This window comes from Dendrobium catenatum, unplaced genomic scaffold (genome assembly GCF_001605985.2).
Source record: "Dendrobium catenatum unplaced genomic scaffold, ASM160598v2 original_scaffold_211366, whole genome shotgun sequence".
In the NCBI taxonomy this organism is placed as follows: domain Eukaryota; kingdom Viridiplantae; phylum Streptophyta; class Magnoliopsida; order Asparagales; family Orchidaceae; genus Dendrobium; species Dendrobium catenatum.
The window spans coordinates 762,537-786,646 of record NW_021529777.1 but is presented as its reverse complement, the minus strand read 5'-3'; the positions used below and the strand labels follow the sequence as shown (position 1 = coordinate 786,646).

The 24,110-nt window shown below is 36.6% G+C and overlaps 1 protein-coding gene across 2 annotated transcripts in view; it reads right to left on the bottom strand.

Annotated features, from left to right (window-relative positions):
- Positions 1-24,110, bottom strand: part of LOC110092608 (RNA cytidine acetyltransferase 1) — a 102,119-nt gene that overhangs the window by 52,340 nt on the left and 25,669 nt on the right. For both annotated transcript variants that reach the window (XM_028692485.1, XM_020817239.2), the window contains exons 9-13: positions 11,277-11,375; positions 4,283-4,419; positions 3,912-4,009; positions 3,010-3,133; positions 2,823-2,910 (exon numbers count right to left, since the gene is read on the bottom strand). In XM_028692485.1, the coding sequence (XP_028548318.1) occupies positions 2,823-2,910; positions 3,010-3,133; positions 3,912-4,009; positions 4,283-4,419; positions 11,277-11,375 (546 nt within the window). The remainder of the gene's footprint in view (positions 1-2,822; positions 2,911-3,009; positions 3,134-3,911; positions 4,010-4,282; positions 4,420-11,276; positions 11,376-24,110) is intronic.

Sequence of the window (24,110 nt, the reverse complement as noted above, 5' to 3'; positions counted from 1 at the left end):
ACCACTAAGTTGTGGGAAATTTTCCTCCCCCTAATCCAAAAGCTAAGGAGAATTCTCCAACATCTAGCCCAAAAGCTACATGTTGGACGTCTTTCTCTTAGACCCAAACTCTAAGTGATATTTATTTCACCAAAACATCTTCTATAATGTGACATGCCAAACAAACCTCACATACTTAGATGCAAAGCTCCCTAGACATGCTAGGATTAGAATTTTTCTTTTTATACATATGTTTTTGATTATGTGGTATAATTATCTTTGGATTGTCTGCATTGTGGGCATTTGGTAGCTCCCTAGACATGCTAGGATTAGAATTTTTCTTTTTATACATATGTTTTTGATGATGTGGTATAATTATCTTTGGATTGTCTGTATTGTGGGCATTTGGTCTTAAGTGGATAGTATATATATATATATGCATGTTCTTCTTATAGGTGGTCATGTCCAAAAAAGGATGCAATAAATTATAAATAAAAAACGCTTGAATGGCAGGTGTTCCTTAAACTCCCCAAGGAGATGTTCCAATAAGATAAAAGCAGTGGCTTGACACTTCAAGTGCTAAATAATTTTGGATATGCACTTTTTCATGCTTTATATAAATACATGCTCCTAACCCTCTATCTTGTCAGTTTGAATCTTTTCGTTTTCTAAATATATTTTATTAGATTTTAGGTTGTATGTTCAACTTGTGGGGTTTAGTTGGAGGAGAGGTGGATCAAGAAGATGCACCTACTAAAGGTGAAGCCCAAGAACTACCATGAAGCCGAAGCTTGAAGACCCCCACAAGTAAGAGTCTGTAAATAAAGATTTGATTGGGTTGTATAATGACAGACAACTTAGCTGCCAAATTTGGTTGTAATAATTTGGATATTAACATTTTTTTGTTAATTTACATAAGTATACATGTGTTGATTGTTTATTGGGTGTGCAATAAAAAATGCATGTTTTTTCCTAGTTTTATCTCTTGTTTTGCTTTGGGTGGCCAAGACTTTTAAAGCGGTTGACTTAAGTTTTCTACCCATTAAAATGTAAACAATTTAAAATCAATCATAGGCTTCATGCTTTTCAAATAAAAAAAAATTACATGGCTCCCTTCAAGGAGCCAAGGTTTTCAAAACTTAAATTGATAATGCATAGCCCAGTGAGTCTCATGTGGAAAACCTTCACTTAAGGATCAAATAACTAAAAATCTACATCTATGAATTAGCATTTTGCATACCTTTCATGATTAGACATCTTGGCCTCAAAGCCAAGCTATAAGTCCTACCCTCTAACTAAAAACAACCTCCCTACTCTTCATAAGCATTGAGACCGGATGTCATAGTTTTAAAAGCGACTAAGTGGGTTAGTTGGTAGCCCTTCCAAGCAGGACAATAAATTTAGATGTCGGGCTGACTATGCCTCATGTAAGGTGAAGTTTGTAAGTCCCTTACACTCCGTTAAACTTGAATTCGAGACACTACCCTTCAGTAGTCCTCATCTTAGTTCTAGGGTCTGCGACAGTGGTTGATTTCAATCATCTCATAAGCCCTCACCTTCTAAGCATTTTATCCAACACGTGTTCTTGAAATTTAAGCACCAACATTCTAAATGAAAATTATCAACTTAAATAAAAATTGAATTATAAAATGTAATACACAACAAAGAATAGTTTGAGTATCTTTGAGTTTTCTTCAGAATCAAGTACTCCTACCATTCCTCCCTTTGGCTCTCATTCCAAACTCCAATCAAAGTTGATCTCTCTCTTCCTTTGAAATTCCTAAAAAGTAAGATCTTTAAACAAGATTTTCATTGATTTTAAAATGAAAGCCTTTAGCCAATATTTTAATGATTTCAAAAAAAATCACTAGTTTAATCAAAAGTTTTCTCAAATAACAAACATTTGAGATTTAATTAACAATAGGGACTTGCCATTATGGGGCATCCATATCCCATAATAAAATAAACCACATTCAATAAAATATTGAATGGGTTGTAAATTTTGTTATTGAGTCTATAAGAAAATGATATTTTTATTCTTTGGGATAGCAAATTATCTTTCTTACGCCAAAATAAAACCACTAGTTTAATCAAAAGTTTTCTCAAATAACAAATATTTGAGATGTAATTAACAATAGGGACATGCCCTTATCGGGGCATCCATCCCATAATAAAATAAACCAAATTCAACAAAATATTGAATGGGTTGTAAATTATCTTTCTTACGCCAAAATAAAACCACTAGTTTAATCAAAAGTTTTCTCAAATAACAAATATTTGAGATGTAATTAACAATAGGGACATGCCTTATGGGGGCATCCATCCCATAATAAAATAAACCAAATTCAACAAAATATTGAATGGGTTGTAAATTTTGTTATTGAGTCTATAAGGAAATAATATTTTTATTCTTTGGGATAGCAAATTATCTTTCTTACGCCATGCTCGATCACAAAATATGCAATACGTTGAGGATGATAGAATTTCTCCAACATAATGGCAGATTTATATATAAGTTAATGAATCTTGGCAAAAGATATTCAATACATGAATTAAGGTCTTAACGGTTAGAACAACTCTCTAATAGCCCTTAAATTGTAATCTATGTGCCTCCACTTCCTACTTGCTAGCCCTTCCTATTGATTTTTTTCATTTTTATTTTTTTAGTAACTTTGAATTCATTTCTATTGCTAACCTTTTGGAGAAGTCTATAATACTTTCACACTTTGTAAAATCAAAAAATAAAATTCAAAAGTAATTTTTTCTACTTTTCTACGGTAGATATTAGGCGCTTGAAAATATTTTGCAACAAATATGCAGAAACAAAACTTCCAAGTTCATACCTGTAGAAATATTTCACTCTCTTTGTGATATGAGAAAAGTGTGTCACGATTAACATAATAAAGATCACATTCACTAGGATGAGGCATTCTGTAATAAAACCAAGGCAGAAAGAAGAGAAAAACAATAAGCAACAAACAATTGGATAAATTAAAAAATTAAACAAGCCTTCAGATATAAAAGACTAGCCTGCTAATATTTGGAATATAATTTGCAACATCTAGGCAAAGTAAACCATTGAGCCAAGACTCGATGGGATCACTAGAAGCGTATCTAATGGACTCATGCAATTCCACCTTCTTGAAAAGTCTACCTGCATTTACGAGTCAATGTCATCAACTATCAAGATGAAAAAAAAGTAAAGCTAGGCAGCTTGCAAGGACATATGCTATAAGCCAACTGAATATTTTGAACTAAACTATCATGACAAGTTTTTATTCCCTGCATATCAGATTATCAAAACAGTTGTGAGCATTTTTTTAGAGTTCAGGATCAAAATAGCAATTAACCAAAGGAACATAAACTAACAGCCATTAATTATTTCAGGAACCCTTTTTCTTGCACATTTTCTTCGCATAAAGATATATCATTACCAAGCTAGATATATCAACAATTTTGCAATCAAAACAATATAACTTTAAAAGAAGAATCTTGCTTTAAATAATCTGAGGCATCGATGATTTATTTTTCTTTTTAACAAATCAAACTATGTGTATCTGAAGCACAGAAAATATGAGATAACAAAAAAGCTCAGAATATCTCAAACTTTCGATTGTGCCACATGAACTCAAGAATCACTGGGTTCAAAAAATGCATATGAGTAGCATATTTCCTTAAATTCAATGCCTGCCAACAATAATAAAATGCTCCTCATTATCAATTCATCAGATCTCTATTTTCTAATGATTAAAAACCAATACAAACATGCACGTCAGAGTTAAAACGTAAATAAATTTGAAATCAATAGTTCAATACTAAAATTTGGAATCCACAGACTGAAGCCTGGCAGCTCTGCCCAACACAGCTCTACAAGAATATCCAAGAAATATAACAGACTAAAATTATAAAATTGGTAAAATAGAAGCTGTTACCAGAATGAGGACTATCAAGGTTCTGACTAGAAATTTGGCTTTGTGATTCCAACTGTTGAAGAAGCTTTAATGACAATGATCGACCAGTTCCCTCATATCTAGAAGAACACGCATAACATAACAGTAGGCATGTGCATGTACAAACAGGCAAAGTGAAAATGCATATGCACACATTAAGGCTTCGTTTGGGACGACTTTCTTACTGTTTCGTGAAACAGTTTTTTAGTTAAAAAATTAAAACTTTTGTACTAAAAAAATGCTTTAATAAGTAGTAAGAAAGCCATCCCAAACGAAGCCTAAGTCATATTAAAAACAGGCAAATGATGCAAAATGAATTGGGAGAGGAATATCCCCAAGTAATTAGGCTTTACCCATTCACAGTAGATGAGAGGAAAACAAGATAAGGACCCAGCAACGACTTCACAATAGGCAGTGGGATAGCAGCAGCTTCATCAATAACAAGAAGCTCCACTTGTGAGAGCTTACTGTGATCTTGAGGTTTCAGATACTGTTAAAATGAGCAGAAAATTTAAAACTTCACAGGTTAATATGTAATGCTTAAATATCCAATTAACCTCCTGTTAAAGGTTACAACACCTCATTTGTATGCCAAAAGAATTTACTTCAAGCATGAAGGTTCTATAGTATAAAAACCAAGGATTTGTCAGAAAATTAAGGAGACCAACTTCTTTCAGTCATTATTCATCAGATTTTTCCTTTTGCGAATTGAGTAGAAAGTAAAATAGTCAGTAAGCAAAATCAAACTTTTTGAATGGAAAGCCTGAGCCTTATTATTTCTTAGCTTTTATTATTCCATCTCTCCTCAGCCCTCTATTTAGTTGTTTGTGAATTGTGATTACATTTATTCAGATTCAGCACAACAAAATTCTGATTTTGAGCATGAAAAGAGTACTATGATCTCAGTTCAAGTGGGAAATAATTCCCATCCCACCATATATGACTATCATCAAATCATGCCGACTTGAAAGTTTTTTTTTTTTCTACAGTTATCACAGATATTAAATAATTGTGTTAGACATCTTGTATTTTTCGCTAATTTTGTAGGCAAATATATGCATCTGTTTTAAATTAGGTTTTTTTTTAGGGGCATTCTCAGTGAAAAAATCAATCAAGTTGTATATCAATTATTTGTTAATTTTCGCATTCAATAACAACATTTTGCATTAGTTTGCAATAAGAAAGACTTAAATCTTCATATGCCCGGCATCAGATTTGGTACCATTATAAGGATGCATCAGATGCTACTCAAAATCAGTCTCGATAAAGGGGTTGTATGTGAAATCAACAACAACAACTCGATCCGGCTACATGAATCATTTTTCTCCATTGTGTCCGGTTAAGAGTCAAATTCTCATAGATCTAATAAAGAAATGTTATTTCTAATATTTTCTAACTAGGACTTTTTAGGTCTACCTCTACCTTTTCTTAACATAGGTTAAATCTGATACATCTACTCTCCTAATCGAGTCTTCAAAAGACTGCCGTTTTATGTGACCAAACCATCTAAGGCAAATCTCTCTAACCTTATCTGCCACTGAAGCTACTCCAACCTTTTCACGTATATGCTCATTTCATATCTTGTCTCTAAGAGTAAAGCCACTCATCCACCTAAGCATCCTCATCTCTGCAATACTTAACTTAACATTATGCTTCTCTTTTAATGGCCAACATTCTGCACCAAAAAGCATTACAGGTCTAACCACCATCTTATAGAATTTTCCCTTTGAGTTTGAATGGTACTTTTCTATCACACAACAAGCCTGATGCATTTCTCCACTTCATCCATCCAACTTGAATTGTGCTAATAATATCCCCATTTCACCATCACTCTGAACAATAGACTTAAGATATCTCAAATGTGTGCTCTTATTAATGACATTGATCGCTCAAAGTCATAAACCCCCCGCTAGATCTATTACTAAAATTACACTCCATGTACTTGGTTTTAGATCCTACTCAAACGAAAACCTTTAGACTCTAATGTTGGCCTCCATAATTCAAGTTTACCTTCAACTCCCTCTTTAGTCTAATCAACAAGAAGAATATCGTCAACAAAAAGCATACACCAAGAAACATCCTCTTGCAAATCTCTAGTAAGAACATCCATGATTAAAGCAAAAAAGATATGGGCTTAAGGCTGATCATTGATGTAATCCAATTAAAATTGTAAAATACTTTGTCAAACCACCTTGTGCTATAACACAAGTAACAGCTCCAGCATAAATATCCCTAATGACGTGAGTATAAGCATTATTAATCTCTTTCTCTTTTAGAACTCTCCATAGCACTTCTCTTGGAACTTTATCATATGCTTTCTCTAAATCAATAAATATCATATGAAGATCTTCCTTTCTCTCTATAATTCTCCATCAAACCTCTCAATAAATGTATGGCTTCCATAGTGACCTACCTGGCATGAATCCAATTTGATTTTAAGAAACATTAGTATCACGTCATAACCTATTCGCCATAACTATCTCCCATGTTTTAAAGTATGACACATCAACTTAATTCCTCTATAATTTGCACAACCTTGTGCATCAGCTTAATATATAAAGATAGGAAAACACACTCATTCTCCACTTATCTGACATCTTTTTAACCTTCAAAATAATATTAAAAAAGTTTAGTAAGCCAAGAAATTTCTTTATCTCCTAAGCATTTCCACACCTCTATTGGAATATCATCAGGTCCAACAGTTTTCTCACACCTCATTTTCTTTAAAACCTCTCTAACTTCAAATTTAGTGATACGCTGATAAAATCAAAAATCTCATTACAAATTTTCTCCACTTCATTTATAGTGCTAAGGTCACTAAAGTCAATCGTATTTTCACAATCTTCATTGAAAAGCTTAACAAAATATAGCATCTATATATGTTGAATATCCTCTTCTAAAAAAAGTACTTTTGGATCTACATACTTAATGTACTTCACCTGAATTAAATCCTTACTAATCCTATCTCTTTGTTTGGCTAGCTTATACATATATCTTTCGCCCTTAAATCACTAAAAGCTAAAGTTTTACATCCCATAATGCATTCTTAGACTCCTTACAGACAACTTTATATATTTCCCAATTTTAAGAATTTTTACATCTAAACCAATTTTTATAATAGAGTTTCTTGTTTTTAATATTTTCTTACACATTTTGAATCCACCGCCAACTATTTTTACTATTAGAAGCTTTTTCCTTTTGATACTCCAAGCACATCTTTTACAACATTCATAATATTACAAGCTACTATTTCCCACATAATATCAACTTCCTCATGCACCGACAAAATCTTAAGATCGTCATTCTTAATCTCAAATATATTTTTGTTACAGTTTTTAAATGACACAATCTAATCCTAGAACAACAATATACTATATTTTTCATACTATGTCCCTTCATCTTAAAGTCTAAAACTAATGAGCAGTGTTGGGTACATAAATTTTCACTCGGTATAACTTTTCAACCTCTGCAATCTAAACGATCTGTTTTTCTTACAAGACAATAATCAATCTGAGTTATAACATATCCATTCTTATAAGTGATGAAATCAACAACAACAACATCAAGCCTTTATCCCACTACGTGGGGTCGGCTACATGAATCCTTTTCCTCCATTGTGTCCTATTAAAAGTCAAATTCTCGTTTAAATCTAATAAAAAAAGGTCAATCCTAATATTTTCTAACCAAGCCTTTTTAGGTCCGCCTCTACCTTTCTTAACATAAGTCAAATCTAATATCTCTACTCTCGTAACCATGTCATCGAAAGGCCGCCGTTTTATGTGACCAAACCATCTAAGGCAACTCTCTCTAATCTTATCCTCTACTGGAGCTACTCCAACCTTTTCACGTATATGCTCATTTCGTATCATATCTCTAAGGGTAAAGCCACTCATCTACCTGAGCATCCTCATCTCTGCCACACTTAACTTAGTATTATGCTTCTCTTTTAATGGCCAAACATTCGGCACCATAAAGCATTGCAGGCCTCACCACCATCTTATAGAATTTTCCCTTAAGTTAGAGGGGTACTTTTCTATCACATAACAAGCCCGATGCATTCCTCCACTTCAACCATCCAACTTGAATTATGCTAAAATCAACAAAGAGATAAAAACTTCGTAAGATTGCAAGAACATTTTTTTAATATTGCTTTGAATAAGAGCTTATCCATAATGATGCTACACATAATAGAGAACAGTTGGTCTTCTAGAGGTTACATGACCCAGAGGTCCAAAATGCACACATGCTGTTGCACACAAACCTCATGAAAGAATACAATAGAACCTTCAAGAACAGCAAGAGCTAATTGATTTTGATCAAGTAGATAGCAATGCTAATGGTGCCAATGGAAACCGTTATAGCATGGAAAAGAGGCTAACTATCAATAGTGGTTATCATCTTGCACCAACTAGTCCATGCGGTCATGTAAAATTTCAAAGTGGTCAGACCTTAACGAGATTTGTAATGATAGCTTTATTGTAACGTCTTACTTCACTCAAATAAAACTTGTTACTAAGAAAATTTGTTCATACTACTTATCACGGTCATTTAATATGAATGGATTGTTTTCTTTGAAACACACAACGTGAATAAATTTGTTGAACTCATGATTCATTGTAAAATATTTTAAAACCTTTTTAGAGGAAAAATTTACTAGAATACACGTATTTTAACAAATAAATAATAATTACTTTTCCAAGTTGATCTTCCCTTACTTTAAAACTTCTCCTCATATTGGAACACATGTATTAATTAAATCCAGCTTGTTCTACAGGTTTCAAAGATGGAGAGGTCCTTGAGCTTTACTGACCATATCAACCAATTGTTCTTCACTTACCAACATCAAAAACAATGATCTTTTATAAACAGAACAGCATCCCTTATAAAGTGACAATCAATTTCGACATGTTTAGCTCTTTCATGGAAAACTATATTACTAGCAGTATAAATAATGGCTTAATTATCATAGTGTAATAGGAAAATCAAACTCCTCAAGTAGTGTTTTGACTCACATCATTTCGCATGCAGAGTAAGCCAAGGCCTTGTATGAATAGAGGAAAAATTGGAGGGGGGAGAGGAGGGGTCTAAGGCGTAGGCAAGTCTTGTGGACTAGGGTTTGGGGATATGAAGGTGTTGGAAGAAAGGGTTTGAAATGCAAGGATAGGATGATCGGAGACATGAGGAGGGAGGAGGGCGGACTGAGGAGGGACTGCAATGACTAATGTAGGCTAATTATACTTAGATAGTATGTTGGAGGAAAAAATATCTTTCTTGATTATCATTCAATAAAGAATCCCTCTCTTAAAAATAGAGGATGAGTACAACTGTTTTAACAAACAATCAAATAATCATTACACGATTCACTAAATATAGATTACCTTTCTAATTAGATACATTCCCAAACTATCAATACTAACGCAACTCTATCTAGATTTATGATTAGTTTGAGAGTTTAAATATGAAAGTGTATCAATTGAGAAAGTTTTTTTTTTTTTTTTACTTTCCATTGACTTGGAACAATATCTAAAGCAAAAGAGATGCAATATGTCAATTTGTGCAAATTCAAAGTACACCCTAATGTCAAAAAGTAGTAACAAGATTACCTGATGTAAGAGCATTAGGCCCTATCAACTATTCAAAAAGTCTGATCTAGGGAAGAAGGCATAATGTTAATGTTCCTAATGACTTACAGGTGTTGTGAATCCCACATACATGACACAATTGTCATTTGAATCGAATTAAAATCCAAGTAAGGTTTGAGTGTCCTTTGATTTTCGATCATTTTTGCCACCCTAACTCTTGATTTTCCTTTGTCATCATCAATAAAAAGCCCAATCAATTCAAAGATCATTGGTGGTGCTTGTCTAAAATGTCATTAAATGGACCCATCCATATGAATTATGCACAATAGACATATTCATATTTTTGTAGCTGAAGTAGAAGAAGACGATATTTGTAGAGCTATTCAAAGTGTGGTATCGATACCAAGGATACCTTCATGTATCATTCTCTAATGCTGTGTTGAATCATCAACATACCTAAATTTGAACAAACATGTAAGAAGTGCAATTTACGCAACCAATTTATTAGTGGAAAAAAAACTCTTATTATCATTATAGATAGTGGTGATTGCATGAAAGTTATTCTAAAAATTATTCTACTTAATCTTTAGAGAAGATAGAACCAAAGCCTTAAACATATCTCTGGCTTGGGTGGGGTGGATAAACTTCCATATTTTTTCAATGATCATGTCTCACATGCATTTTTTACCCATTGATCTTGCACATGGCCTAGATCGTCCATGGTACTATAATCTAGATTTTTACATAACTTGGCATATGTAACACCCAATTTTTCAAACACAATAGGAAGCAAAGTGTAACCTAAGGACTATATAAGAGTCAATTGCTCTGGAAGAGCATAGAAGCCACTACACATTGTAAGCCGTCATACTTTTGCTTCCCATTAACCTAACATTAGGAACTCTGAACGCCAGTAAAAGGTGTTTCATACGATCATATAGAATAGTGCACAAAGCAACAAGAAGGGTAAGATTAGGCTGGCAGCATGTTGTTCTCACAGGAAATAATAAGAGCCAAAACCCAAGATCTTACAGTGATGTCATTAAGTAATTATTATGAATATCCTAAACAGAAACACCCTGTAAACCCCAGACAAGGTCTTCAAGGTTATACAGTATACTGTTAGACTGGTCCCTAGTGGACCGGTCCAACACCAACCGGCCCCCTTGAAGGGGCCAGTTCATTGCTATAGAAGGAGGGGCGGCAGCAAGACCAAAGAGAGAGAGGGAGGAGTGGGCCCCACTAGGAATTCAAATTTAAACTAATTGGAAGCAAAGGAGGGGGCGGCAAGGGCAAGGGAGTAATTTGGCTTAATTAATTAATTGTATGCTTAGTAGGATGAAGGAATTAGGGTAGGGTTAGGTTTTAAGGCATAATTATTATTTCTCTTGGAGTTCTCTTTGGTATTTTCGGCTCTAGACTTCTAGTCTAGAGATTGGGAGAGAATGATCCTCCTCTCAAATTGAGGATCAATTGTATCCTTGTTTTGTTCTTGCTTCGCTTTGATTTCTATAAGATTATCTACTGTTTTTTATTGTTTCAACCAAAGTTCTTCTATTTTTCTCACTGTTTTACCAATTATTGTTAGGTTTGCTTGCGAACTCAAGTATTTTCTATCATATACACTACAAATTTTCACTAAATTCATTGCATAAGCAAATTCTCTGCAAGAATTTAACTAGAATCCCAATATAATTACGATAACCAGCATTCTACTAGCTAATCCTATTTCTCAAGATGTAAAGTTACAAGTGTTTTTTCATACTTGAATTGTTTGCCGATGTTGCTTGAATACATTAATCTGAACTGTCACCTTCTTCATATCCGGATCAACACTCTTCACCACATCATAGTGCAAGTGCTCCTGTGAATAAAGAAGTATGTTGTTTGACCACATTAGGACACAAGCCAACATAACAAATCATGATATGATAATAATGATACAAAAACGCGTAAATGACTAAAGGAAAAAAAAAAAACAGAGGACCGGCGAAAAATTGAGTGCTTAGAAAACTAACAGGTAGTGTGGTATCAATTTGAAAAGTCAAAAGACATGTTCCAAGACAGAAACGGACATATAAGCAATATAGAAACAAGTTTTCAAATTTAAGTACGCCACAATGTTGCACATAACTCCTTGCATGCTCTGAGGGATATACAGTAAATAAATCCAAAAAGATTCTCAAAACTACTGCAGGTTTTGATTCCAAGAAATAACCTTCTTTAGTATATGTTACTGAAGAGTTCACAAGCTTACAGAATACATCATGAGGATACAAGTATAAATGTGTAAATTAGCTGTGATTAAAGGCTCCTTCAAAATTTGAAAGTAATATTCAACTCCACGAGTAAATAAAACAATGCACACAAAAACAGTAATCAAGTAGTCGATGCATGGAGCCAAAAATCGAGTATATTTATGCAGATTGCAGCCAACCTAATCAACATTAAATAGACGCTAACTATACCATAATCAAAGAAATTGTTGCTACAAAGATGCACCACAAAAATGGCATTCCCAACTCGATGGAACAAAGGACTAAAATCAACAAATCAATCATTTAACCACATTAATCATGCACAAAAATAGGAATAAGACCCAGCAATGGGTAATTCAAAAGGAAACACTTTTAAGGTATCTAAGAAGTGCATTGCAAATGGCTTGAAAATGCTTAGTTGCAGTTACTTAAAGAAACCAGAGATCCGTACAATTTTGATCCCATATTTCTATTTTAACTTGAATGAAAATAAAAAATACACACTATTAATAAGATTTGAATCCATATATCTCTAGAGTATCATTAAATATGAAACTTCAATGCGACATTACAAAAGCTACACACACAGAAGTTGGCACAAAAAAGTAGTGCCGCCTTTGCCTCTTGGAAGACCATCTCGACAACCACAATAGTCATGACCTTTCAACTCTGCTTTTTCTCCAACTCTCAGATCATGTCACATTAGCTTCAAGGAGCAAGGCAATGGCCATAGTGGCATCCAGACCAACCTACTCTACTTTGTCTGCTGCCTTCAAGTCACTTCTATGAGGACAATCATCGCAGCTATTCTCAATCACCTCCCTGAACTTTCAATATAGCCTCATCTATCACACAAAAGTCGCACCCCTTCACCTCAAGGGAAGGAATGCATAGACCGTCCTTTGTAACCTTCTCGAGCGTTTAGTTTCACCTCATCTTCCACCCCAAGGTCATGCTACATTCACCTCCAAAAAGAAGACCGTAGAGACCATCATTGGTCTTCACAAACTTTCAACATTGCCCCAAAGGTCATATCACGTTTACATTCAAGAGGAGGATCATCAAAGCCAACTTCAATGGTCGTCTTGTCCTTTCAACACCATCTTGCCCACAGCTTCCATGTAATTATGTCTTTACATCCAAAAGTAAGACAATCTTGACCGTCCTACGTTGCCATCCATAGCAACACTACGAACTAAATTTCAGTATCACCATAAGAGGCACTCGCCATAGATTAGGGTTATTTATTCTATACAAGTTTTTCCATCTTTAGGAAATATAACCTTTTGTACAATCCCACCCACAAATTGCCTCAATTTACTTTAAGCTACGACATCTAGGAGGTTAATAGAGGGCAGACTATAGTGGTCCCATGATGGCTACGCTGATGAATTTTCCATCACGGGTTAACATTCTAAGATGCACGTCAAAATCCTTAGTAGGCTTATCCCTCTCCATACAAACTATAGTCACCAAATACAGCTTTGGTTGACAATCCTAAGCAAGTTTTGTGATCTCAACTCAAATATTGACCCACCTTTTTATAAATGGATTGGGTATATAATTTAATTAGGTTATCCAATCTATAAACAAGCGTAATTACCATGCTATCAAATCAATACTTGGGTCGAGTCAAGTCATAATCTACCCAACGCTTTGACAAGCCTACAAGCTCAAGTGTAGTCACATCAATGATCAATTCTTGGTACTAATCCTAGTTACAAAGCTAGACTTGCATGGGCAAAGCCACTGAACATTCAAGTCATTATGAATGTTTATGAGAAGTTCGGCATCATGAATATTAAGGGTAATATGATGGACCGGACCAGCCGGTCCATCCATCTTCAACACCGGCCCAAAAAGGGCCGGCTCTTGTTTACTGCAGGCGGAGAACCCGCCTGCCTGGGCGGTCGGCCGAAGGGAAAGAAGGGGGGCGGGTGGGCCCAAGGGGCCCACCAAATGAATAAGGGAGGGAATTTTGTTTGCCCTAGGGGTGTTTAGGGTATTTTGGAGGGATCATGTGAGGGTTTAAGGGGAGTTAGGGTTTATTTTTGGAGGATCTTTGTTTGGTGGCTGTTTTAGGTTTCTTCTTCTCTAGGGCTTGGGAGAAAGCTTCCCTTCTCGAATTGGGAGCATTGTATCCGTGGAAACTTATAAGTCTTTTGATATTTGACTAAAGGAAGTGTTTGTGAGTGTTTTCATCCAAGCAATCTTCTTTTCTTCCACTATTTTTGGGCTATTTTCTTGGATTCCGAATTTTGCAACTCAAGTTCCATCATAATATAGTCCCATACTCAACCTCATGCTTAGATTTCCACTGTTGTTGTTACAGTTGGGATTATTGAAGAGGCCGAAGGGGAAGACATGGTCCTTGAGCTGTTGCTGCTTATGTCATTCGGGGCATCAAGTTCCCAACTAAGACTTACTTGCTTAGTAAATAGAGATAATGGACCCAACCAAACAAAAGAATTCTTATCAGAAACCATAAGTTGCATCATCCAAGAGGGCCTTGCAGGCATCATGTGGATTAGCCTTGATCGTAATTTTAAGGGTACCATTTTGTGGTGAAACCATTAAATCAAAGGGTCCCAATCCAAATTGTTATTTAGTGGTATCATATGGCATCAAAACAATTCGATTAGAGAAAACATGTTGCGTCCTTACTAGCATGAGATTTTTTTAGGGTGATCACAACGATGTGCTTGATATGACATTAGCACTTTGTCAAATAAGGCTATCTTAAATTTATCTCCGATAAATATTAAGGATGTTGAATGATTTATTGTTTTAACCTTTACAGCAATAAATTTCACTTGAATTTTTTAGTTTTATTCTTTTATATTTTTATATTTAATCATAATGTGGAACCAACATAATTGGTGTTGAGATTTGGGGGCATTTGGTAACATAATCTCTTTTGATTGAGATTATCAATCAAAATTACCATCACCGGAATAAAATATTTACATCAATTGTATTTGCAATTTAAAGACTTGACTTTTGAGAAAGAGCACCTCGATTATCACATGCAATAACCATACCCATCATATGTGTGTAATATTTGAAACACTTGTCCTTGTAATTAAGAAAGATGATTTTTTTTAAATAAACTTCTCTAGTTGAGATTTTCTATCCGCACCTATCATCACAGTATAATGCATAAAATATTTCTAATAACAATTTTAGAGTTTGATTTTTAGAGCGGACCCTTCCAGTTATGATGTACAATAACCACAACCCATCAAAGGAGGATTTGAATTATTTCATTTTGTGATTTTGGACATTGTCAACTAAACTCGCTAATAAAGGATAGTCTATGATTTTGCATATCGTTTGATATCATTTGAATGTTTATTGTTTTGTAGATCTTGTGGACTCTACCCCCTATATATAGAGGATTGGGTCTATAAATTTGGCTTGTGACAATTATGAATCGAGAGTTTGCATTTAAAAAAGAAGTTTTCTTGTGAAGGCCTTGAGGATACTAAGCAAGTGAAAAAAAAAATATCATGTCATTTTGGCATATGATGTAGGTTTTTGTCATGAGTTTAGAGTTGTGTCAACTTTAGTCATTGTCAACTTTAGTCATTGGGACGTTAAGGATCGGACTTGAAGTGTGAGACTTACAAATTTGCTGATGTAGAATGGGTATGGGGTTTTGAGTCCTATGGGTCTTGAAGAGCAAATCGTGAAGTCTAAACAACAGCTTTTGGTTCTTAGAAGTCTTGGACAACAACTCGTAATGTTGGGGATCTCCGAAGACAGGTGAAATGAAGCTTCGATCTTAACTGGATAGCAGTTGGGAGGCCTTCTTGGACCGCTTCCTTGCTGATTTTGACGTCCTGGACTAGTGACAGCAGTCGGTGATTCTCCAATCAACTGGACAGCAGCTAGGAGGTCTCCCTGGACAGCCTTGTTGCTGATTTGAGCACTTTTGGACAGAGGACAGCAACAAGGAATTTTCCAAACAGTGGATAGCAGGTGGGAAAGCAGGAAAAATTTTGTAACAGCCCTTGGGATTTCTCTCGACAACCGTAGAGCAGGTTTGGATGCTAGGGATTACGTGAGGGGCTTTGATAGCTTGCCTAATCAATAATTTTCAATTAGGATTGACATATTAAATCAATCATCATTCAAATTTGAATTGACCTAAATTTAGGGAGTGATTATAGACTATTAATAGCATGGACTAATGAGAAAGAGGGAGGGGTGAGCCGGCCTTGAGAGAGTGGGTGGTAGGTTCAATGTATGTGGACTCATAGCTTTAATTATTGATTGGAAATCAGATTTAAAATCTGATTTCAGATTTTATTCAAAGGAAAAAATTTTCTAAACTAATTCATCAATTAAGAAAGTATTTAAATTCAAATAATGATTTGAATTTAAATAGGAAACTTTCCTAATCAATAAGAAACTATTTTAGGAAAGCAATTAAGAGGAGTTTGAAATTTGAAATTTAAAATTCATGGGATTTTGGAGGGGTGACCGAATTCACTTCCCTAATTAGGATTTACTAATTAGGATGGGATTTAATGTCCAATCCAAATCAAATTAATTTTAAATTTAATTTTAGAAACTTTCCTAAAATAGGATACTATTTTAGGAAATGTTTCAAATTTCAATTTTGAATTAATTGATTTAAAATTAAATCCCATCCTAATTAGTAAATCCTAATTAGGAAAGTGAATTCGGCCACCCCTCCAAAATCCCAAGAATTTTAAATTTTAAATTTCAAATTCCTCTTAATCGCTTTCCTAAAATAATTTCTTATTAATTAGGAAAGTTTCCTATTTAAATTCAAATCATTATTTGAATTTAAATACTTTCTTAATTGATGAATTAGTTTAGGAAATTTCTTTCCTATGAATAAAATCTGAAATCATATTTTAAATCTGATTTCCAATCAATAATTAAAGTCATGGGTCCACATACATTGAACCTACCACCCCCTCTCTCAAGGCCGGCCCACCCCTCCCTCTTTCTCATTAATCCATGCTATTAATGGTCCAAAATCACTCCCTAAATTTAGGTCAATTCAAATTTGAATGAGGATTGATTTAATCTATCAATCATAATTAAAAGTTATTGATTAGGCAAGCCATCAAACCCCCTCACGTAATCCCTAGCATCCAAACCTGCTCTACGGCTGTCCAGAGAAGTCCTAAGGGTTGTTACATAATTTTTCTTGCATTCCCACATGCTGCCCACTGTTTGGAAAATTCCAGGCTGCTGTCCTCTGTCCAAGAGTGCTCAAATCAGCAACAAAGATGTCCAAGGAGACCTCCTAGCTGCTGTCCATTTGATTGGAGAATCATCGGCTGCTGTCACCAGTCCAGGAACGTCAAAATCAGCAAGGAAGCGGTCCAAGAAGGCCTCCCAACTGCTGTCCAGTTAAGATCGGAGCTTCATTTCACCTGTCCTCGGAGATTCCCAACATTACGAGTTGTTGTCCAAGACTTCTAAGAATCAAAAGCTGCTGTTTAGACTTCACGATTTGCTCTTCAAGACCCATAGGACTCAAAACCCGTTACCCGTTCTACATCAGTTTGGTATCAGAGCATGGTTTCTCGGGGTGCGAACTCGACGGAGTCGAGTTCTTTTCCACCACAGAAGAATGATGCGGACATCCGATCATGAAGATTTTCAAAGGGGGAGACGACGATCGACGGCCGAGATCATTCCACCTTATCTTAATTTGTTATTTGTTATTTGTAATTTTTATTTTTGTTATGAATTTTTCCTTTTTACCCTTACTTAAGAGGGTCGTCCTATGTAAGCCCTAGTGGCATATGTGTCTTGTTTTAGTTTCTTAAGCCTATATATAGAGGCCCTTGCTTGTGTAATGCGATGATGAATTATTAAGAAAAGAAATTCTATTTGCACTTGTGTTCTTTGGAGAGAACTTGGGTGAGATTCCTATGGGAGGGAAACTGAGTTTCCACCAGCCGCAGGATGGGTCCGAGCTCGTGGCGTGAAGTCCCTTGGAGAAGGGCAACGTACTACCCGTCAGCTGTACGATGTGTCCAAGCTCACGGTTGAATCTTTCTTTCCCTAAATCCTTTTCTCCTCCTCCCCTCTCTCCACCCCAAGCCGCTGGCCTAAGGTGTCACCAAATTACTTAACGCCGGCCACCTAATCCTCCCACACCTACCAACCTCAACATACCACCACATCTCCAAATTAGCCACTTAAAGTCCACCTAATCGCCGGCCCATCTCCACCACCCCTAGCCAAGCCACCGATTGCCTTCTCCCTCCCTTGCCTCCAAATTCTCCAATCTCCACTTGAATAATTTCCTTTCTTCCTTAACTTCTTTGGGAAAGTCATTTAATTTTAAATCAATTAATTCAAATTTAAAATTTGAAACCTTTCCTAAAATAGAATCATATTTTAGGAAAGTTTCTAAAATCAAATTTAAAATTAATTTGATTTGGATTGGACATTAAATCCTATCCTAATTAGTAAATCCGAAAGTGAATTCGGCCACCCCTCCAAAATCCTATGAATTTTAAATTTCAAATTCCGAACTCCTCTTAATCGCTTTCCTAAAATAGTTTCTTATTGATTAGGAAAGTTTCCTATTTAAATTCAAATCATTATTTGAATTAAAATACTTTCTTAATTGATGAATTAGTTTAGGAAATTTTTTCCTTTGAATAAAATCTGAAATCAGATTTTACAATCAATAATTAAAGCCAAGGGTCCACATACATTGAACCTACCACCCCCTCTCTCAAGGCCAGCCCACCCCTCCCTCTTTCTCATTAATCCATGCTATTAAAGGTCCATAATCACTCCCTAAATTTAGGTCAATTCAAATTTGAATGAGGATTGATTTAATCTGTCAATCCTAATTGAAAGTTATTGATTAGGCAAGCCATCAAACCCCATCACGTAATCCCTAGCATCCAAACTTGCTCTACAGCTATCCAGAGAAGTCGCACGAGCTGTTACAGAATTTTTCTTGCATTCCCACCTGCTGTCCACTATTTGGAAAATTCCAGGTTGTTGTCTTGTGTCCAAGAGTGCTCAAATCAGCAACAAAGTTGTGCAGGGAGACCTCCTAGCTGCTGTCCAGTTGATTGGAGAATCACCGGCTGCTGTCACCAGTCCAGGAACGTCAAAATCAGCAAGGAAGCGGTCCAAGAAGGCCTCCCAACTGCTGTCCAGTTAAGATCGAAGCTTCATTTCACCTGTCCTCGGAGATCCCCAACATTACGAGTTGTTGTCCAAGACTTATAAGAACCAAAAGCTGCTGTTTAGACTTCACGATTTGCTCTTCAAGACCCATAAGACTCAAAACCCCATACCCGTTCTACATCATTTGCCCTATAGGCAAGGTGACTAGCTCGAGTGTCATATGACTTGGGAATTTTAATTCTGCATGAAAGAGAATATGCAATTTTTTCAAAAAGAAGGTAGTTGGTTCTTAAAGTAGTTGCACGATCCTCAGATCGAGAAAAGTTCGAATTCAGCTTCACAATAGCCCATGCAATATTCTGATCTTTAAATTTGGATACTAGCATATTTATCAAAGCACATTTGTAATGTATAATTTTTGGGTTATGGTAATGAATTGTAGATCTCTCATGACATTTGTAAAGAACTTAGAATTGTATGTACTTGATTTTCGCATGAATATTGGTCACTAAGATGTGTGCATCACTTCAATTTGAGCTTTAAAATATCTCATTCTGTCAATTGTCTGTTACGGATACATTTATGAATGTTTGTAATTTAGAATTATTATGCATTTTTACTACCATTTTATCTTGATATTATTCCAGTAGGCCCACAACAAATATTTTTTCTGCTTATAAATGGAGGGTGTTGCATTGGCCATTTAAATTCAAAATCCTGACGGTAGTTGGAAGTTTTTGTCTTGCTCATAGAAAAGCTATCAAGCCCCTTGTACATCTAGATCCATGTTTTCAATATTTTCATTTTCTTTTTTTTTTTTTTGCTTATATTGTATTCACATTTTCTCCCACTCCATGGGGTCGGCAACATGAATCATTTTTCTCCATTATGTCATGTTAAGAGTCAAATTCTCATTTAAATCTAATAAACAAATGTCGCTTTTAATATTTTCTATAAGGAGTGGAACTATAGTTGATGAGGACATCAGTCAGAGATTTCGACATATGTACCGTCGTCAGAGTCGTAGATCAACGGCTACGATCCAGAGTCTTTACTTTCGATATATTTTGTATTTTAATTGTTCTTACATTTTCTATTTTTCCTAGTTTACCCCTATGGGTAGTGAGAAGCTATTGCAGCCCCGAGGGCACTTGTGTCTTTTTTTTTTACTTTTTCTCTCTTTGAGGTCTATATATTAAGGACTCTTAGCTTTGTATTGGTTAATGATGATTGAAATGAAAATTTATCTCTTTCTTTTAGATCTCTTAGTGAGTTCTTGAGAAGAGAGACCCTAAGTGAGGGATCTAGCAATACCCGTCAACCTTTGGTGGATTCTGAGGTTCGCAACTCATCTTTTCTTCCCCCTACACCCGCCACCTTCCCCTTCCCAAACCAAGCTCCACCTCCCTAGACCTCCCCAAACCCGCCGGCCCCATTGACAGCCCAAACCGTCAGCCAGCTCAACCAACAAGCCGCCAGCCACCTCCCCACCCCGCCGACCTACCATCCATTACCCTCCACCCGTTCGCCCGCCAACCCACCACCGGCCCACCTTGCCATCCAATTTGAATTCCCAAATTCAAATTATTTCAAAATCTTTCCTATTTCAATTTCAAGCCATTTAGGTAATATCTCAATTTGAATTCAATTAATTAATTGAATTTAAATTTTTTCCTAAAGTCTAGATCCAAGATTGGAAACCTCATATTTAAATCAAATCTGAAATTAAATTCAGATTTGATTTGAATTGGTTACTTAAACCTTGGAGCCCACATAATTAAACAAATCCCCTCCCTCCTCTCTCTATTTGGCAGGCTCCTTTATTGGGCCTTTTCTCTCTCACAATTTAATTCCAATCTCCACCAAATCAGCCCCTAAGCCTCTCCTAATTGCCGCCCCTAGCCATTAATTGATTAATTTGAATTTTCAAATTAATTTCCCTCCAAATCCACTTAAATCTGAATTTAATTTCAGATTTCTAATTCTGCCTAATTGCTTCCCCAACCTAGCCGCCCCTTCTCTTCCACACGCCGCCCACCCTCCTCCCCTCTACCCAAGCCGCCGGCCTCCCTCTCCACTCGCCACCTCCTCTCTCTCTCTCCTCCCCCATTTGTGCTCTCTCATTTATCACGGCAAGTATGTATGGCCGATCCTGAGAACGACCATGGCTTCGTTTACAACGCCCAAGGAGAAATAGATATCTTGGGATCACCTTTCTACGAACCGGATTGGGAGTACGACGAGACGATGGAAAGATATGTCACTCGAATTCTCTTTTGCGGTGATCGAGCTCCAACAACCTAGAGTAATGTGGGCTCTTGTCGGATGACCACCCCTTACTCCAACTCCGACTCCTTCCCCGGCGACTAGCCCCCTCGGTATCACGTGTCTACTAGTGGCAACCCTAAGCTTGTTTGCAATCTTCTTCCGCTAAGCCAATCAATATCAAGAGTGTGAGTGAGGGATCCCAAGGTGAATGATCTAAATTTTAAACTGTGGATTTTGTTACGTGCCATTCGCTCTACTCATTTATTTGATGATGTAATTTTGTGAGGTTCTTATTAATCTCTATTGTAATAAATTGTCATTACTTAGTCCTTCCGTGGAATTTCCTAAGATCTAACTTGAATACGCATACGTTTATGCTTAGTCGAGCAAAGTTTACAATTTATTAATTTCGTATACGCAATTCTTGTTTCATCTTCATTGTGTTATATCAATAGTAGTAATAGATCTAGCAGAGGGATTGTGACTTTGGGCGATCAAGTTATAAATAAGAGTACACGTTTTACTTATCTTGGGTCTATTGTTTAGAGTGATGGTGAAATAGATGGGGATATTATTAGTAGAATTCAAGTTGGATGGTTGAAGTGGAGGAATGCATCGGGCTTGTTGTGTTATAGAAAAGTCCCCCTCAAACTTAAAGGGAAAATTCTATAGGATGGTGGTGAGACCTGCAATGATTTATGGTGTAGAATATTGGCTATTAAAAGAGAATCATAATATTAAGTTAATTGTTGCAGAGATGAGCATGCTCAGGTGGATGAGGGAATTTACTCTTAGAGTTGGGATACAAAACTAGTATATACATGAAAAGGATGGAGTAGCTCCATTGGAAGATAAGATTAGAGAGAGTCATCTTAGATGATATGGTCACATAAAATGGCGGCCTTCTGATACCCGGTTAGGAGAGATGTGTTAGATTTGCTAATGTTAAGAAAGGTAGAGATAGACCTAAAAAGACTTTGGTTACAAAATATTAGAAAAAACCTTTCTTTATTAGATTTAAACAAGAATTTGACTCTTAACATGGCTCTACGTTCAACCGCAAGTAGAATCGCGCCACGCGTTCTCACTATTTACCGCGCGCCCCGACAACCCGACCCGGAACGGACCCAGGATGGCTCGGTATTTCTCGATGTTGCTAGGTATTGCTAGGTATTGGTCGATTTTGCTCAGCAATAACCAATACCGAGCAAATACCGAGCAATACCGAGCAAATACCGAGCAATACCGAGTTGTACCGAGTTTTTCTAGAAAAAAACTGAGAAAATACCAAGTAATACCGAGCAATACTCAGTTGTACCGAGTTTTTCTAGAAAAAATACCGAGCAATACCGAGTTGTACCGAGTTTTTTGATAGGTACCACTTGAGTATTTCAAGTGATTCCTATCGGATCTAAGCTAAATCGCAGCTATTCCGCTGTTTTCTATGAGAAAACAGCCACCAAACACAAAAACAGTGGAAAAATCTGAGAGAAATCGTAGGAAAAATAGGAAATACAATAGCAAACGATTGAATTTCACTAGTAGATGCAAAAGACAAGAAAGATACAAGTTTCCTTCGATTCAAGAGGAAGGAATAACTCTCCAAATCTCTAGCCGTAACCTAGAGCCCAAAAGAAAAACCTAGATCTCCAAATCACATTCAAAATCAACATAACCATAATTTCCCCCTCATCTCCCTAATTAAACATGAAAGGAGGATTACAAAAGACCTAATTACCCTCTTCTAATTCAAATTTTCCTTCCCAAAAGACTCCACGTGGGCTCCCTGGGTTTTCCGCCCCCTCTCTGTTCGCGTGGCTTCCGCCGGGTGAAGACCAGGACCGGTCCAGGTTGGACCGGTCCAGCCGGCTCAGGTGCCGGCCTAACATTACCCCCCTCCCAAAGTACCACCTTGTCCTCAAGGTGGAAAGCAGGAAACTGCTCTGCAATCCTCTCCTGTGGCTCCCAAATGGCCTCATAGTCAGGGAGGCCGCTCTACCTAATCTTCACCTCCTTTTCCCCCTTCTGATTAATGCGCACTCCTTCTACCGCTAGAGGCTCCAATGTCACTTCCATGTCCTCCCTCAGTGTGCTGGGCAGTTCTGGGCTCACTGCATGCTCCCCCACCACTTTCCTCAACTGTGAGACATGAAAAATGGGGTGTATTCTGGCTGTTGGAGGAAGCCTCAATCTATATGCCACCTTTCCAATTTTCTCCTCCACTTCAAAGGGGTCAAAATATCTTGCTGCAAGCTTCTCATTTCTCCTTTGGGCCATAGTCCTCTGTCGGTATGGTCGGAGCTTCAAGTAGACCTTGTCCCCAACTGCAAACTGTATATCTCTCCTTTTGTTGTCCGCCTGCTTCTTCATCAGTTGTTGGGCTCTAAGTAAATGCCTCTTGAGCTCTTCCAACAGCTGATCTCTTTCCTTCAAATGCTGATCCACTGCAGAAACTGGAGTACTACTATGGCTGTAGTGTACCAAAAGTGGGGGGTTCCTCCCATATAACACCTTAAAAGGTGTCATCTTGGTCGCGAGTGAAAGGAGGTATTGTACCAGTATTCTGCCCAAGCTAACCATTTGGCCCACTGCTTTGGTGTTTCAGACACAAAACACCTCAAGTATGTCTCCAAGCTCCTATTCACCACCTCTGTTTGCCCATCAGTCTGTGGATGATAGGCTGTGCTCCTCTTCAATATTGTTCCCTGCATCCTAAATAACTCCCTCCAAAAATGGCTCAGGAACACCTTGTCCCTATCAGAAACAATAGACTCTGGTACCCCATGCAGGCAGACTATCTCCCTCACAAATGTTGCTGCTACAGACACCGCTGTGTACGGGTGTCTTAAGGGAATGAAATGAGCATATTTGCTCAGCCTGTCAACCACTACAAGTATAACTGTGTAGCCTTCTGATTTTGGGAGCCCATCAAT